Here is a 13,615-nt window from a genome sequence, read left to right on the forward strand (position 1 = left end):
TGTGTCTGTGTGTGTCTGTGTGTGTGTGTGTGTGTGTGTGTGTGTGTCTGTGTGTGTGTCTGTGTGTGTGTGTGTGTGTGTGTGTGTGTCTGTGTGTGTGTGTGTGTGTGTGTGTGTGTGTGTCTGTGTGTGTGTGTGTGTGTGTGTCTGTGTGTGTGTGTGTGTGTGTGTGTGTGTGTGTGTGTGTGTGTGTGAATATTTACACACACGTATAAACATGTAAACACTTATTCAGCACACTCACAGGCTCCGTCAGGCTCTGAGTGCTGCCCCTCCCCTCAGCTGGCTTCCACAGGTTGTCCAATCAGAATCCACCCCTGCAGTCTCAGCAGCAATGCAGTTCAGAGGAAGAAGCGTCGTGATGAAGATGAGGAATAGAGATGGGTGGATGTTAGTTACATTTCTTTTGCACAGTTACAGAGTCGTGTTGGCTATGTGTGGGGGCTGACTCCGCCCTCTGACGGGGGCAGCTGTGGTTTCAGAGCTGCGATGAGCGCCGTCTGTCTGTAAACAGCCCGGGGTCTCTGTTCTCCTTTAACTCATCCAGTTTGTGATGAAAACCTTCCCCGGAGACACGTTAGCAGCCTTCCCCCAGAGAACGCCGCTCAAACGTGACGAAACGGCGTGCTGATTGTGGCCAATTAGATGCTGTTTAGGACAATTACCTGCTATCAGATCACAGAGCTCTGGCAGGAGGACGGGACGTTTCCCTGCTCGCCACATGAAGGGAGGAGGTGGTGAAACCTTAAACTGGGTTTTAGTCAAAGCAGGAGGTGCTGAAAGAAACCTGCCAGCTTCTCCTTTCTGCCGCCACAGGACGAAGCCTCCCAGCCTCTCGCCGCTCCACCCTCTATTTACGCCTCCGCCGTCGCCCTCAGAGCCGTCTTTAATACCACCGTACATTTATCCACCTTTAAACCCTTGATTAGGGCCCGAGAGACGGCCCGGCTCAGAGGGAAGCTTTATCCCTGTAATCCCACAGAGCCCCACAGAGTCCCGCAGAGCCCCACAGAGCCCCACAGAGCCCCACAGAGTCCCACAGAGTCCCGCAGAGTCCCACAGAGCCCCGCAGAGTCCCACAGAGTCCCGCAGAGTCCCACAGAGCCCCGCAGAGCCCCACAGAGCCCCGCAGAGTCCCACAGAGCCCCGCAGAGCCCCACAGAGTCCCACAGAGTCCCACAGAGTCCCGCAGAGTCCCGCAGAGTCCCACAGAGCCCCGCAGAGCCCCACAGAGCCCCGCAGAGTCCCACAGAGCCCCACAGAGTCCCACAGAGCCCCACAGTCCCGCAGAGCCCCGCAGAGCCCCGCAGAGCCCCACAGAGTCCCACAGAGTCCCGCAGAGTCCCACAGAGTCCCGCAGAGCCCCGCAGAGCCCCGCAGAGTCCCGCAGAGTCCTGCAGAGTCCTGCAAAGCTCTGACTCTGCTACAAACCTTCCTGTCACTCAGTCGGCCTCCTCTCTGGATGAAAGTCCGGCTTTACAGAAGTGTCGACTGGTGAAAGTCAGTGACAGTGTGGGGCTCCATCACTATGAGTCTAACCTGGAACTGAGCGTGCTGTCCCTGCTGGTCTGCACATCTGGGTGTCTGCAGACTGGACCGAGGGTGGTGTTAGTGGAGGTGCTGCTCTGTGGGGCCGGGCGGCAGCAGCTGGTTTCAGTCAGCGCACCAACAAACTGAAGACATTATTTACTGTTCATGGCGCTGCTGAACCTCATTAACATGAACTTTACATGAACCCCCACCCGAGCCCCCGGCGCTTTATTTAAAGTGCTGTTTTCCACAAACGTTGCTTTGAGACATTTGGCACAAGGTGAGCTGCAGACAGCCGGGACGCCGTAACGTCTCAGAGACACATTTTTCACTCACAGCATAGAAAACAAAAGACATATTAAAACTGAAAAAACACCGTCCACACCTGCAGCTGCAGGTTACAGAAACTCAAACTTTACATAACAGTCACTGAATCTTCAGAGGATCTGCAGCTCAAACACCGGCGGCCGTCTCAGGGATTATTTTCTGTCATTTTTATACGTTTATCTGCAGACGTCATGTGTTTAAATCCAGCTGATCAGCTGTGATCAGAGCGTGTTTCAGTAAAAATCTCTCTCTCTCACACACACACACACACACACACACACACACACACACACACACACACACACACAGTCTGATTAACAGTAGTCCCAGGATGCTTCCTTCTCTAATCGGCTCACTGCTTCCTTGTTAATTGCAGCGCACTAATGTTGGCGTGTTTTGTCCCCCTGCAGCACCCGTACCCATCGGAGGAGCAGAAGAAGCAGCTGGCTCAGGACACCGGCCTCACCATCCTGCAGGTCAACAACTGGTGAGTCACCAAGCAGTCGCAGGTATTTATGGGAAGGCTGACCTTTGGCCCCACCCTGAGCCTAATGAGGTGGGTGGGGGTGAATTCCTGCTGAGTTTCCTCGTCTCCACTCTCAGGAGGATGGAGGTGCTTAGTTTGAGAGCTAATTGGAGCTCTGAGGTGGAGACCCGAGGGATGCTCTGCTGGGAGTATGCGTCACCTGCACCTCACCTGTGCTAATGTTGCCAGTAGAGTGAATAAATGTCCGCATCCACGTCTGTTTCTCCAGCACAGCTGCTCTGTGCCCAAATAAACTCGTCACTAACAGTAAAAGTCTGGGTGTCGAGGAGAGAAGGGAAACGCAGGAAGCTAGGAGAAGGATGCAAGGAGAGAAGAAGGAAGTGAATTCACTTCAGTTTTATTTACACAGCACCGAATCACAACAACCGTCGCCTCAAGGAGCTTTATACTGTAAGGTCGACCCTACAATAACACATACAGAGAAAAACCCAACAATCATATGACCCCCTGTGAGCAGCACTTTGGCGACAGTGGGAAGGAAAAACTCCCTTTTAACAGGAAGAAACCTCCAGCAGAACCAGGCTCAGGGAGGGGCGGGGCCATCCGCTGTGATTGGTTGGGGTGAGAGAAGGAAGACAGGATAAAGTCATGCTGTGGAAGAGAGACAGATTAATAACAGGTATGATTCAATGCAGAGAGGTCTGTAACACATAGTGAGTGAAGAAGAAACACCCAGTGCATCATGGGAATCCCCGGCAGTCTACGTCTATTGCAGCATCACTAAGGGAGGATTCAGGGTCACCTGGTCCAGCCCTAACTATATGCTTTAGCAAAAAGGAAAGTTTGAATCTTAAAAGTAGAGATAGTGTCTCCTGAATCCAGACTGGAAGCTGGTCCTGAGTGAAATGCACGGCTGTGAGGTCACACTGCCTCCGGTCCCGTTACCTTGGCAACAGTTACAGTTTTTTACAGACGCTAGGACACATGTCTCAATACTTAGGTCACGTTTGCAAACCTCCTCACACAGTGAGCACAACAGAAGTCTATGTGGGCTAAACTGAGGACCAGTTATCATTGTTTTGGCACAAAATGCATTCAATGACTACATCTCTCAAATTTCATGAATTATCTTCTCACTCAGACACAACAACTGCCAAAAAGCTTTTTACGTACAGGACATTTTGCATGTGCTTACATACTGTTTTCAAAACTGTTAAACTTATGGCCAAAACAATAACACAATGCAAAACTGAATAAGACAGCAACATGCAACAGCAATATTTTATTGAAACATATTTTAACTCTAAAAATGCAGTTTAACCAGCCACAGCTGATTCTCATTGTAGATGAACATCTACACAGGTGTTACTCCTCCAATTGTTCAACTCCTTCAATTCTGGCAGCCAGAAGATTCTTTCCTAGGTGTGTTGCCCTAGATGACATAAGATGTGATGTGGATGAGAACCTGTGGCCAAATGGAGAAGACCGAGTAGATTAGCATTACTATTGTATGTGTATCAGTGGATGGTGTGTATACAAATTCTTGTATTTTGGGATTACTTAGTGCAAAAAAATAAAAATACATAAACAAATATTAACGAATTCTGCATGATGTCTGATTCATTCCAGTAACATATATTGAAATTATAAACAGAGACGTGTCCTTGTTTTACACAAGAAAACACTGTAATGCTACATGTTGTTAGTGTTTTTAGGTCATTGTTTTGTGGGTGACAAAGTGTGTTTGTCGGCTGTCAACCTTTGCTAGTGTTCTGGAAGAATGAGTTTATTTGAGACCTGAATGAAGTGTTTTGGTAGTTGTAGTGCATTTTGAATGTGAAATGAACTGCTTTGCCAAGCTGACGGTCAGTTAGGAGGATTGTGTGAAGAGTTTTGCAAAAGTGACCTAAGTATTGAGACATGTGTCCTAGCGTCTGTAAAAAACTGTAAATCTGACACAGCGAGCGTGAAAGCTTAAGTTTAATAAAAGGGCGTCTTCTCGCCAGGCTCCAGTGATCCTCACGTCAAAAACAGGAAGTCGAAAATATCCGATTACTGTAGAAAAACAAAACCAGCCCCCACCACCTCCGCCTGTGTCGCCATCCCTCCAGTCAGAGAGGCCACGCCTCACACAGGCGAGTTATGTACACACCCCGCACAGGGTGTGAGTCTGTGGGGCTGGCTCACTGCTGCCTCTGCTGGTCGTCAGAGGAACTGCAGGCCTTCATGTTTCAGCCCGTCGGGTTGGCGTGTGTATTCGTGTTTTATGAAACAAAAGATAGAAACAGGGTCTTCTCTCTGATTTGTGTGTGTGGGTGTGTGTGTGTGTGTGTGTGTGTGTGTGGGTGTGTGTGTGTGTGTGTGTGTGTGTGTCTGTGTGTGTGGTGTGCAGTTGGTGTAAATGGCATTTTCATGGCAAACAGCTGGACTGGTTTATTTAAATACGCCCTTGGTGGTGGGGGGGGGGCTGACCTCAAAATGACTCCCTCAGTGGGCGGAGCTTCTACATGTTTTACAAGCAGGCGGTTGGGGAGTGTGTGTGTGTGTGTGTGTGTGTGTGGTGATTAATAGATCTGCTTTGTTTAAACACTGACTGTACAGAGCGGCCCGAGCCCCGCCCCTCCCTGCCCCTCCTCGCCGGGCGGTGGGGGTCAGGAGGCCGATCGTCCTTCGAGGCTACGCCCGAAGTTTTCATTATTTCAGAGAAATCCGGTTCTGGTCTCGTTGTTTTCCTCTGGCTTTAAATGTGTTGGAGGCAAGAAACAAAATGGCGGCCTAGTGCTGCAGAAGGATTGTGACCACGGCCTCGCACGCGGTCCCAGATGTAAGACTTTCAGTCGCCCCGGCAGGTCGGTTCTGGAGGTCTGAGGAGCAGGAAGGTGGATGGTGTTTCCTGTCTGAGACTTGGAAACGGCTCCTAGCAGGTTTTTGAGTGCGCCGGTCCCAGCGGCGACATCTTTGTGGTGATGGGGCTCGCGGTTCCTGTGGGAGCGTACGTCTTCTCTGCAGTTGACCTATGCAGAGTGACCATGTGACCTCTGTAAGAGGCCTACCACACCGTTGGACCATTAAACTCCTGGGTCCTCACTCTGTGCTGGGGGCGGGTTTTCAGCACGTCTTTGTCCCTCCTGTCTCTCCCGTCTCGCTCCTGATGGAGGATTTTTCCCTGCAGGACTCAGTAAGATCAGCTTTCATCACTGATCCTTTTCTCAAAGACACGCAGACCTGAATGTTCACTGACACTGGATGACGATCCATTATATAATCAGTTCACGAGAAGGTTAAGCATACTCCTCCTCACCTACACGTTCTTTGTTCTCAGCCTGGCAGGAAGGTGGGGAAGAGGGCGGAGTTATGTAGTCCCGGGCGTGTCCAACAGGTCGAAAGGATGTGATGTTTGCTACTGAAGGTGAAAAAGGTTTTAAATTTGTGCTTTTAACAGTTACATTGATGCTGCGATTATTATTTCATGTGCTGACTCGATGAAAAGTGGAGGACTGGCCCCGCCCACAGTGTTACCTGCTGCAGAAGATACCTGGATACCTGCATTTCCAGCATGTTTCAACATTTCTGAGAGGAGATCATTCGTTTTTTCTTTGGATGTTGACCAAAACCAGATTTACCAAAACGTCCAAATGAAACCGTGACGTCGGAGTGATCTGAGGCTGTCGGCCGAGCGGCGCTGTGCAGTGCGAGCGACGTTTATTTCCTGTTTCGTGTGTCCTGATGAGCTCGTGCAGCCTCGTGCTAACGGGCTGACTGACCTGGAAATATTCTCCCCCCCCTCCCCCCACCGCGTACCTTTTTCGGTCCCCCAGAGGACAGCTGTGGCCTTTGATTTTCTGAAAAGAACCCCCCCCCCACCCTCCTGTTGAAATGGTCCCTCCCCACCCGGGGCTCAGGGTGTAGGAGGACATAAATCAAGCAGGAAACCACAGAGCTTTTACTTGGGGGGGGGGCTACATAGGTCTTTAAGTTGAGGAAGACCAGAATGGGGGGGAATGACTAATTGGAGTAGCTGGGGAGGTCACAGGAGGTGCCGGGTCGGAGGTCACGCATACCAGGATGATGGCTTTAAGAGTGTATTTAGGAGACGTTGCCAGTGCTCGCCGACGGCTTCCCATTGGTTAATCTCCAGGAAGTGATCTGATTGATTTGTGCTGATCATGTTAAACCGTTTATTTGCACAGTAACAGGTCAGATGGACCCGACTTCTGTAACACGCCTGCATCGGGGCCTCGATGTTCACGTAAATGACGGTAAAATTTAAACCAGTGGACGAGTTTCCAGTGAAGCCAGTTTGAGCTGCTGGGTGTTTAAACTTGACCTGAAGCGATTTATCAGTAACGAGTTTATTGTTGTCGTTAAAAACAAACTCTGACTTCTTTTCTTTGACTTTCAGGTTCATCAACGCGAGGCGGCGGATCGTTCAGCCCATGATCGATCAGTCAAACAGAGCAGGTGAGGTCTCACAGGTGTATTAGCGGCTGTTTCGTTTCCATTAAATCAGAAACTCCTCCAGTATCCGTGCTCTTCCACCGTGTCTGCGTGAGCTTTCCAAACACCCGACTGGGACTGGAACGCCAGTGGAACTCGCTCCGCATGTAAGGCGAGCTGAAAAAGCGGCGTCTCGCTTGGTTCCTCGGAGCGTTGGAGCGAGCAGAGAGGCTTAAACTCTGAATGGCTTCTAAACCCCGGCGGGGTTAGCTCCAGACAAAGACACTAATCGCTTTGACCGACCACTCCATTCAACGTTTGAAGCCGGGATTAAAACAAATAGGAGCCCCGGCTACAGTGGAGCTAAAGTCCTGTTAGCCTTTTGGCCCTTGAGCTTTCTTAGCATTAACCCCGCGGCTGACTTCCTCACAAAGGTTTGGAGACGCTGCTGAAAGACGGCGGTGAGAAACAGCTTCAGCGACCGAGGCCGATTCCACCACGAGGACCAAAACCTCTCCGTTTGTGTCCGACCGATGGCCCCCCCCACCGCGAGAACGTCACAGCTGCTTTAACAGATGTGACATTATTCGAACACGTAATGCAGTGATGTGATGTTACATTTCCTTTACGTTTCGCCTCTTTTCCTAATACAGCACGAGTGAAAACAGTCGTATGATATTTGGAAGCAGTGGTTTTCTATCGATTCGTGTTTTTACCCCACAGCAGAGTGAAGGAGGCTTTCATGTGAAGCCAGCTTTTATTAGAAGCAGGCGCTAACCTCCGATTCCACGTGTCCTCGCTGTAATTGGAGCGCGCTTAGCTGCGCACAGGATCGCTGCAGGATCTGCTTCTATTTTGCTCTGTTAGGAGATACAGCGTGACCCGCTGACGCAAACCCGACGCTTCCTGTAACCAGGGGCGCCACTCGTAAAGGGGGAGGCGCTAACGCAGCTGGCCTCAGATGGATGAACTGAGGGGAGGCAGTCAATCACATAAAGGAGGATTATTTTGGACTGTGGATCATGCAGAGTTACTCTGCACAGACTGTAGGTGTAAAAAAAAAAAGTGAACATTTTGAGACTAAAGAAGATGGGCGGGAAAAAGATCACGGATGGACCTGATTGGCGCTCAGGTTCTCATGTCGACAACTGTAATCGGCTTGATTTTTCCTGGTGTTTGCGTGTGGACCTGAACACGCCTTTGTGTGTGGGTGTAAAGTGGAGGCTGTGGCGGTGTCAGTGCAGGCCGGCCGACGGCCTCGGTGCCCTCCGCCATTAAAACGAGCTGTCGTCTCTGTCCGCAGTGAGCCAAGCGCCGCCGTACGGCCCAGATGGCCAGCCAATGGGAAGCTTCATGGTGGACGGTCAGACGCCCGTGGGAATCAGACCGCCTGGTAAACACACACAGCTTATGCTGCTGTGGGTTTGATTGTGTTACATTATTGCAGAATCTGCACATTGAAATCAAAGTTTAGATTTAACACAGAGAGGACGGCTTATTGTGAACTGAGCTTCATGCAAAGCTACAGTCACGCTGCAGAGATCAGTCGTGGCTGATTTCATAGTTTCAAAAGCTTTTATTTACAGAGGAGCTGAAGGAAGGGGGCAGTGCTTTCATCTGTGTGTGTGTGTGTGTGTGTGTGTGTGTGTGTGTGTGTGTGTGTGTGTGTGTGTGTGTGTGTGTGTGTGTGACAGGTCCGATGGGTGGTGTAGGGATGGGGATGGGCGTGGAGGGACAGTGGCACTACATGTAGCACCACCGCCTGCACCCTGCAGCCTGAGGAGGCGCCCGGCGTCGCAGGAAACCACCGTGAGTGACGCCACACAGAGCCAGCACTTCCTGCATTCTCTTCAAATTAAAGGCGTTCTAGTGTTTTCAGTGGACCCTTTGCTGCTTAAAGGGCTTTTAATTTGAAAGAGATCTTTAGACTTTCTTGTAATCTGGATGTTTGAAGTGAATCTGCTGCTATAAAGATGTGACAGAAACACCCACAGCCTCGGCGCTGGCGGCACTCAGCCGATGTCAGTATGTCGCTCGCTTTGGATTGATCCTGAACGGCTCCAACAGCCTGAGCTTCATCTCCTCTCAGCACCTCCTCACTAATTAAAGCCAGTTCCCTCTGATTAAAGGTCAATGAATCCTCTGAGAGCCGCTCCACGTTCAGTCTAATGAACTGATCGTTAGCGAGAGGCGCGCTCATCTCTTTATTTGATTACACAGAGTCCAATTACTCTGTAAGCAGTTTTTATTATTAAGCAGGAGGGAGGGAGGGGGAAGTCAACGAGATTTTCTTCTCTCAGCTTTTACTGACGATGCAGCTGTCAGTGAGACACACACCCACGTGTGTATTTATATCCTTGTGGGGACATCTCACTGACATGCTTTTCCTGGCCCCTCACCATCACAAGTCAATGCCTGACCCTAAACATGACCTAACTGTAACTAAAACCACATTTTGAGTGGCCTTCAAACTCGTGGGGACCGCAAAGCTGTTTTTCCCCACAAGTATAGTAAACACACACACACACACACACACACACACACACACTGGTTCCTGAGGCTACGTCGGGCCTTCCTCCTGATCTTGACCCTCTGTGTTTCCTCTGCAGGACTCTGATCAGGTCTGCAGACCCCATAGCGTGGAGCGGGACCCCACGCCTCTTCACCTCCTGCCCATCAGCTCTCCGCCCTGTGGGCGTGGCCTGATGAGGAAACACCTGAGCTTGCCTCTGTTCTCGGCGGGCCTTCTCAGAGTGCTCCACGGACTAAAAAGAGAAACGTGAGGTAAGACAGTGATCGTGAAGGCAAAGATGAACACTGTCCACCGCGCGTTTCTGGATTTGATCACTTCCTGTGATGTAATCTCCCAGAACGGACAGATCTGCAGCTCGGCTTCCTCTCTGCGCTCGCTGATGGACTCCTGAAGCCGTTTGCTCTGCAGACAGACAGTTTTGGACCATAGACCCCCTGAGACCTCCCTCTCCGTAAATAAAACTGATTCTGTGGATTTCTGAGTCTGATTTTTGACTCCTGCTGCGTTCGGTGCCTCACTGAAATAAAATGTCAGCGCTTCAGTTTATTGTCCAGCTCAGCTGTGACACGTTTCTATCCAAGAGGAAAAAATAACAAATATTCACTTTGGGAAAAAACTGAAGTAAAAAAATGAATAAATTGAGAATGAGACTTCTTTTAAGGTGGAATGAAAACGTATTTTGAACTGCAGGTGACATTCAGCTCCCGTGGATCAGGTAAACAAAGATGTTTAACTGCACATGTAATCCTGAAATATGATCATGTGATTCCTGCAGCCTCATCATGCAGCTGTTTGTCTGCATGATGAAGGAGACTTGTTTCAAAACGTGAGTGTGTAAAAGGCCGCCTGTTAACAACAACAACAACAACATTGAACGTACATTTCAACAGTTGATGGTCAAAAACAGGAGCTGTCATTTATTCCTGTGTTACTGAATCGCTCGGGTGTCGCGAGGAGTTTTTATCGGCAGGAAAACAGATTAAAGTCCAAAATTTCTGCCTTCCTCCGACGCCTCAGTGAGCCTTATGTTTCACACCCCTACCATAACACACAGTCCCACAGTGTGCTCTGCGACCCCCTGGTGGGCTGTGATGGTACTGCAGGTGATCCCCATCACTTATTCACAATAAATGAATTTAAATTGAACAAGTTAAAATTCTTAATTTTCCTAAATTTAAGTGGAAAGAAATAGAATTTCAAATTTATGCTTTTGTGACGTTTGTTCATGTCGTAGCATAAACACATCAGCTGCTCCACGCTTAGCCTGAATCACACAGACTCACTGGGATTGGCTCCAGAAACTCAAATATTTTTGTCTTTATTGATATTTTAACAGGAACTAGTGACACAAAGGCTCCGGGTTTAAAACCGACTGACTTCCTGCTGTTCTTCATCTCTGCCCTGTTTGGTTTTTAATGCTGAACTCGTTCATTAATGATCCGAATGCATCACAGCGAGACGTCCACAACAAGCTCCAATCAGCCCGATTTATGACTTCATTCAAGTTTCATTCACTATAAGTTGTGTTTCGGGCGAGCATCACACGGTTTCTGTCTTTAAACTGGTCTCAGATCAGCGTTCAGTGTCCCGGCCCTACTGCGTCGTTTTGGCTCCACGTTTCTCTTTAATCTCGATTTTTTTAAAGTGAAAAGGCTCCAGAAATGAAAATTCATCGTGTTTACAGCTCATCCTGATATTTGAAAGATTAGCTGTGCCGGTGGGCCCCGCCCTTCACCCTATGGGGATAGGCTCCACCCCTCTGTGACCTTGTAGAACTGCTTCTGACCTCGATTAAACGTGAAGTTTGTGCTGTTTGGTTTCTGTGCACAGAGCTCGGGTTGATCTGTTGGTGTCCCGGAGGCGGAGCTTTTCCTTGGCTGCAGTCACAGTGTGAAGCTCCGAGTCTTCGTGTCTTGTTTGCGGGTGTCGCTCAGCTCAAGTCACTCCATTCGAATCGACGCTCCGGGAGGTTCAGTGGCGACGCCTTCAGCAGGCCTGATGGGAAAGATCGGCCCGTCTGCCATGGAGAGATTTGTCCCCCTCGTGGATCTGCTGCCCCACTCGGGGAGTTTTCTACATGTGCCTCATTTCAAAGGCGGCTGACACAAAAACAAAATCATTAATCTGCTTTGGATCCTCTGCGGAGCTTTGACTTCAGATGAGTTGTGACTGACAGGCTCCATGGCACGCCCATGTTTGACTGCCATCTTAGGGGATTGTGGAAACTGCCTTCATCTCTGCTTTTAAAGAGAAATGAGTGATTAGTTGGCAGCTGTCGAGCGTCCGTCTGAGGATCCAGACTCGCTGTCAGATGCAGAAAGAAGAGCCGGGACGCGACGAGCTGACGGCTGCTGGGAGCGTAGCTGGGAACAACGGCTAGAGGTTTATTGTTTATCGGTGACATTTCCCACAGACGAAGCAGACAGTGAATGCATCATGTCAGATGTGTGACAGACAATGTTCAGAAAGTTCAGAGTTCACGTTCGTGGTGACGGCCAAAGTCAGCAGGGAGGTGACTGCGCTAGCTCCACCCGAGCTGGACCTCTGGGCCGTGTTTGTGCTGTTGGAGCCTTTTAATGACATCATGTGACCAATCATATAGCTGCCGTGAGGTCACTGTACTAACAGACCGTCCAAGAAAGCAGAGCTCCGGGATTGGTGTAGACTTAGATAGTAGGATTCTGATTGGATGTTACTGATTGGCCGGTATCTGTGTCTGTGGATGATAACAGAGCTTCCTGGCATTAACTGTGCCAACCTTTGGTCCAAATATGGTCACCAAAGACTGATGTCACAGCTACCACCATCATTTACATACAGTCTATAGTTCTGGTATGTGTGAGCACACAAACATAAATACGTCCTGTGCTCAGATGGGAACGAACCGGAGCACTAACAAGGTTCCTCCAAACACAGTCGCCTCGGGCTTCAGTCCGAGGAGACGTGAATCTTCCTCCCTCAGCAGCCTCCCCCACACTAAAACCCTCCCCCCTCCTTCCAGCCTCCTCTGAGCGAGCCGACCTCACAGTTGGATAATTTATTGCCTTTAATTAAGCGGCTGCTTCAGGAGGGATGAAATGCGTTCCTCTGTGTTTGGGGCAAAAGGGGGAAGGTATTCAGTGTCTCGCAGAGGAACCAGAAACTCATGGATCCTGGTTACTGTGGGGAGGAAGTGGGGAGGGAGGGGTCAGTTTACCCCGACTGGACAGGAAGTCGCTTATTAGAGACAACCGACCGTTCACCTGAGAGCGCGCTCAGAGTTAGAGCACACATCCTGCAGTCTGTGAGGTCAAAGGTCATTGACACAGCTGAAAATACTCATAAAAAGTAACTAAAAATTCTGCTGATTAACTCATAAAATAAAAGTATCCATTTTAAACAAAGTCTGCTGTCAGGCCCACCTGATGGGTGTGGAGGCGGAGCCACTAAATCGTACGCACCGTACCTTTAAATCCTTAAAAAGAAAGTAGTCCCGGGACGGCACATACGCTAAAACGCAGAACAAAAAGTGTTTTTTCCCCGAGCAGAGAAGCGCTCAGATCCACCTGTGCTGAGGTTCTGCTCTGTGGTCCGTTACAGTCAGAGACGAGCAGGAAGCAGGTGAGGGTTTAGGGGCGGGGCTACGCGGTGATGGATAAGTCATTATGTATGGGTGTGGCGGATCCACCTGCTCTTCGAGTCAGCCGGAGGTCGCTCGGACTCGGGTGATGTCATCTTTTCAGACCGCCCCGACGCAGCTGGATGACATCAGCGACCACAGTCGAGCTCGAGTTTTCACCTTTAATACCGAGATGTTCACGCTGAGGGAAAGCCGCCATCTTTGATGAACCTCTGGGTTTATTTCCAGGCTTTATTCCCCCCTCACGTCTCCTTCTTGAGCCTGCTGGAACTTTATGGGCCAACTTTAAACTTTTTAGCTTAACTGGAGCGAAACAGGACGTTTCCCAAAGCGCTTCATTAAACTGTCGTTTTCCAAAACAAGAATCACGTTGTTTCTCAGAGTGACTGGAGGGAAGCAGAAGGAGAGGACGCGACGCTCTTCACCGTCAGACCCACAGTCCTCTGCTTCTCACTGTTCGGGCAGAACAGGAAGACGTTTGGACCGACAGCATAGCGACGGCGCCTTCTCCAGCTTCTTGTATTTCAGTCTTCGATGGACGTAACAAAAGTTCGACTGAACCCTTCAATGACCGTGTCTGTTCCACGAGTCCCACGGCTCGATTTCCATTCATGTTTCCAGGTCCCTGTGACCTGACGTAGCTCCTCCGGTCTGAGGGCGCAGCTGGAGGATGTGGTGGCGT

At 49.8% G+C, this 13,615-nt stretch overlaps 1 protein-coding gene across 8 annotated transcripts in view; it reads left to right on the forward strand.

Annotated features, from left to right (window-relative positions):
* Nucleotides 1–9,788, forward strand: part of meis1a (Meis homeobox 1 a) — a 29,459-nt gene extending 19,671 nt beyond the window's left edge. For 4 of the 8 annotated variants that reach the window (XM_026169488.2, XM_026169490.2, XM_026169491.2 and 1 more), the window contains exons 9-13: nt 2,268–2,344; nt 6,747–6,805; nt 8,085–8,174; nt 8,476–8,590; nt 9,391–9,788. In XM_026169488.2, the coding sequence (XP_026025273.1) occupies nt 2,268–2,344; nt 6,747–6,805; nt 8,085–8,174; nt 8,476–8,534 (285 nt within the window). In that variant the 3' untranslated portion in view covers nt 8,535–8,590; nt 9,391–9,788. The remainder of the gene's footprint in view (nt 1–2,267; nt 2,345–6,746; nt 6,806–8,084; nt 8,175–8,475; nt 8,591–9,390) is intronic. The other 4 variants (XM_026169494.2, XM_080302299.1, XM_080302300.1 and 1 more) reach the window with 2 other exon arrangements.
* The last annotated feature ends 3,827 nt before the right edge of the window (nt 9,789–13,615 follow it).

The sequence above is a fragment of the Astatotilapia calliptera genome, chromosome 6 (assembly GCF_964374335.1).
Source record: "Astatotilapia calliptera chromosome 6, fAstCal68.1, whole genome shotgun sequence".
Lineage (NCBI taxonomy): Eukaryota > Metazoa > Chordata > Actinopteri > Cichliformes > Cichlidae > Astatotilapia > Astatotilapia calliptera.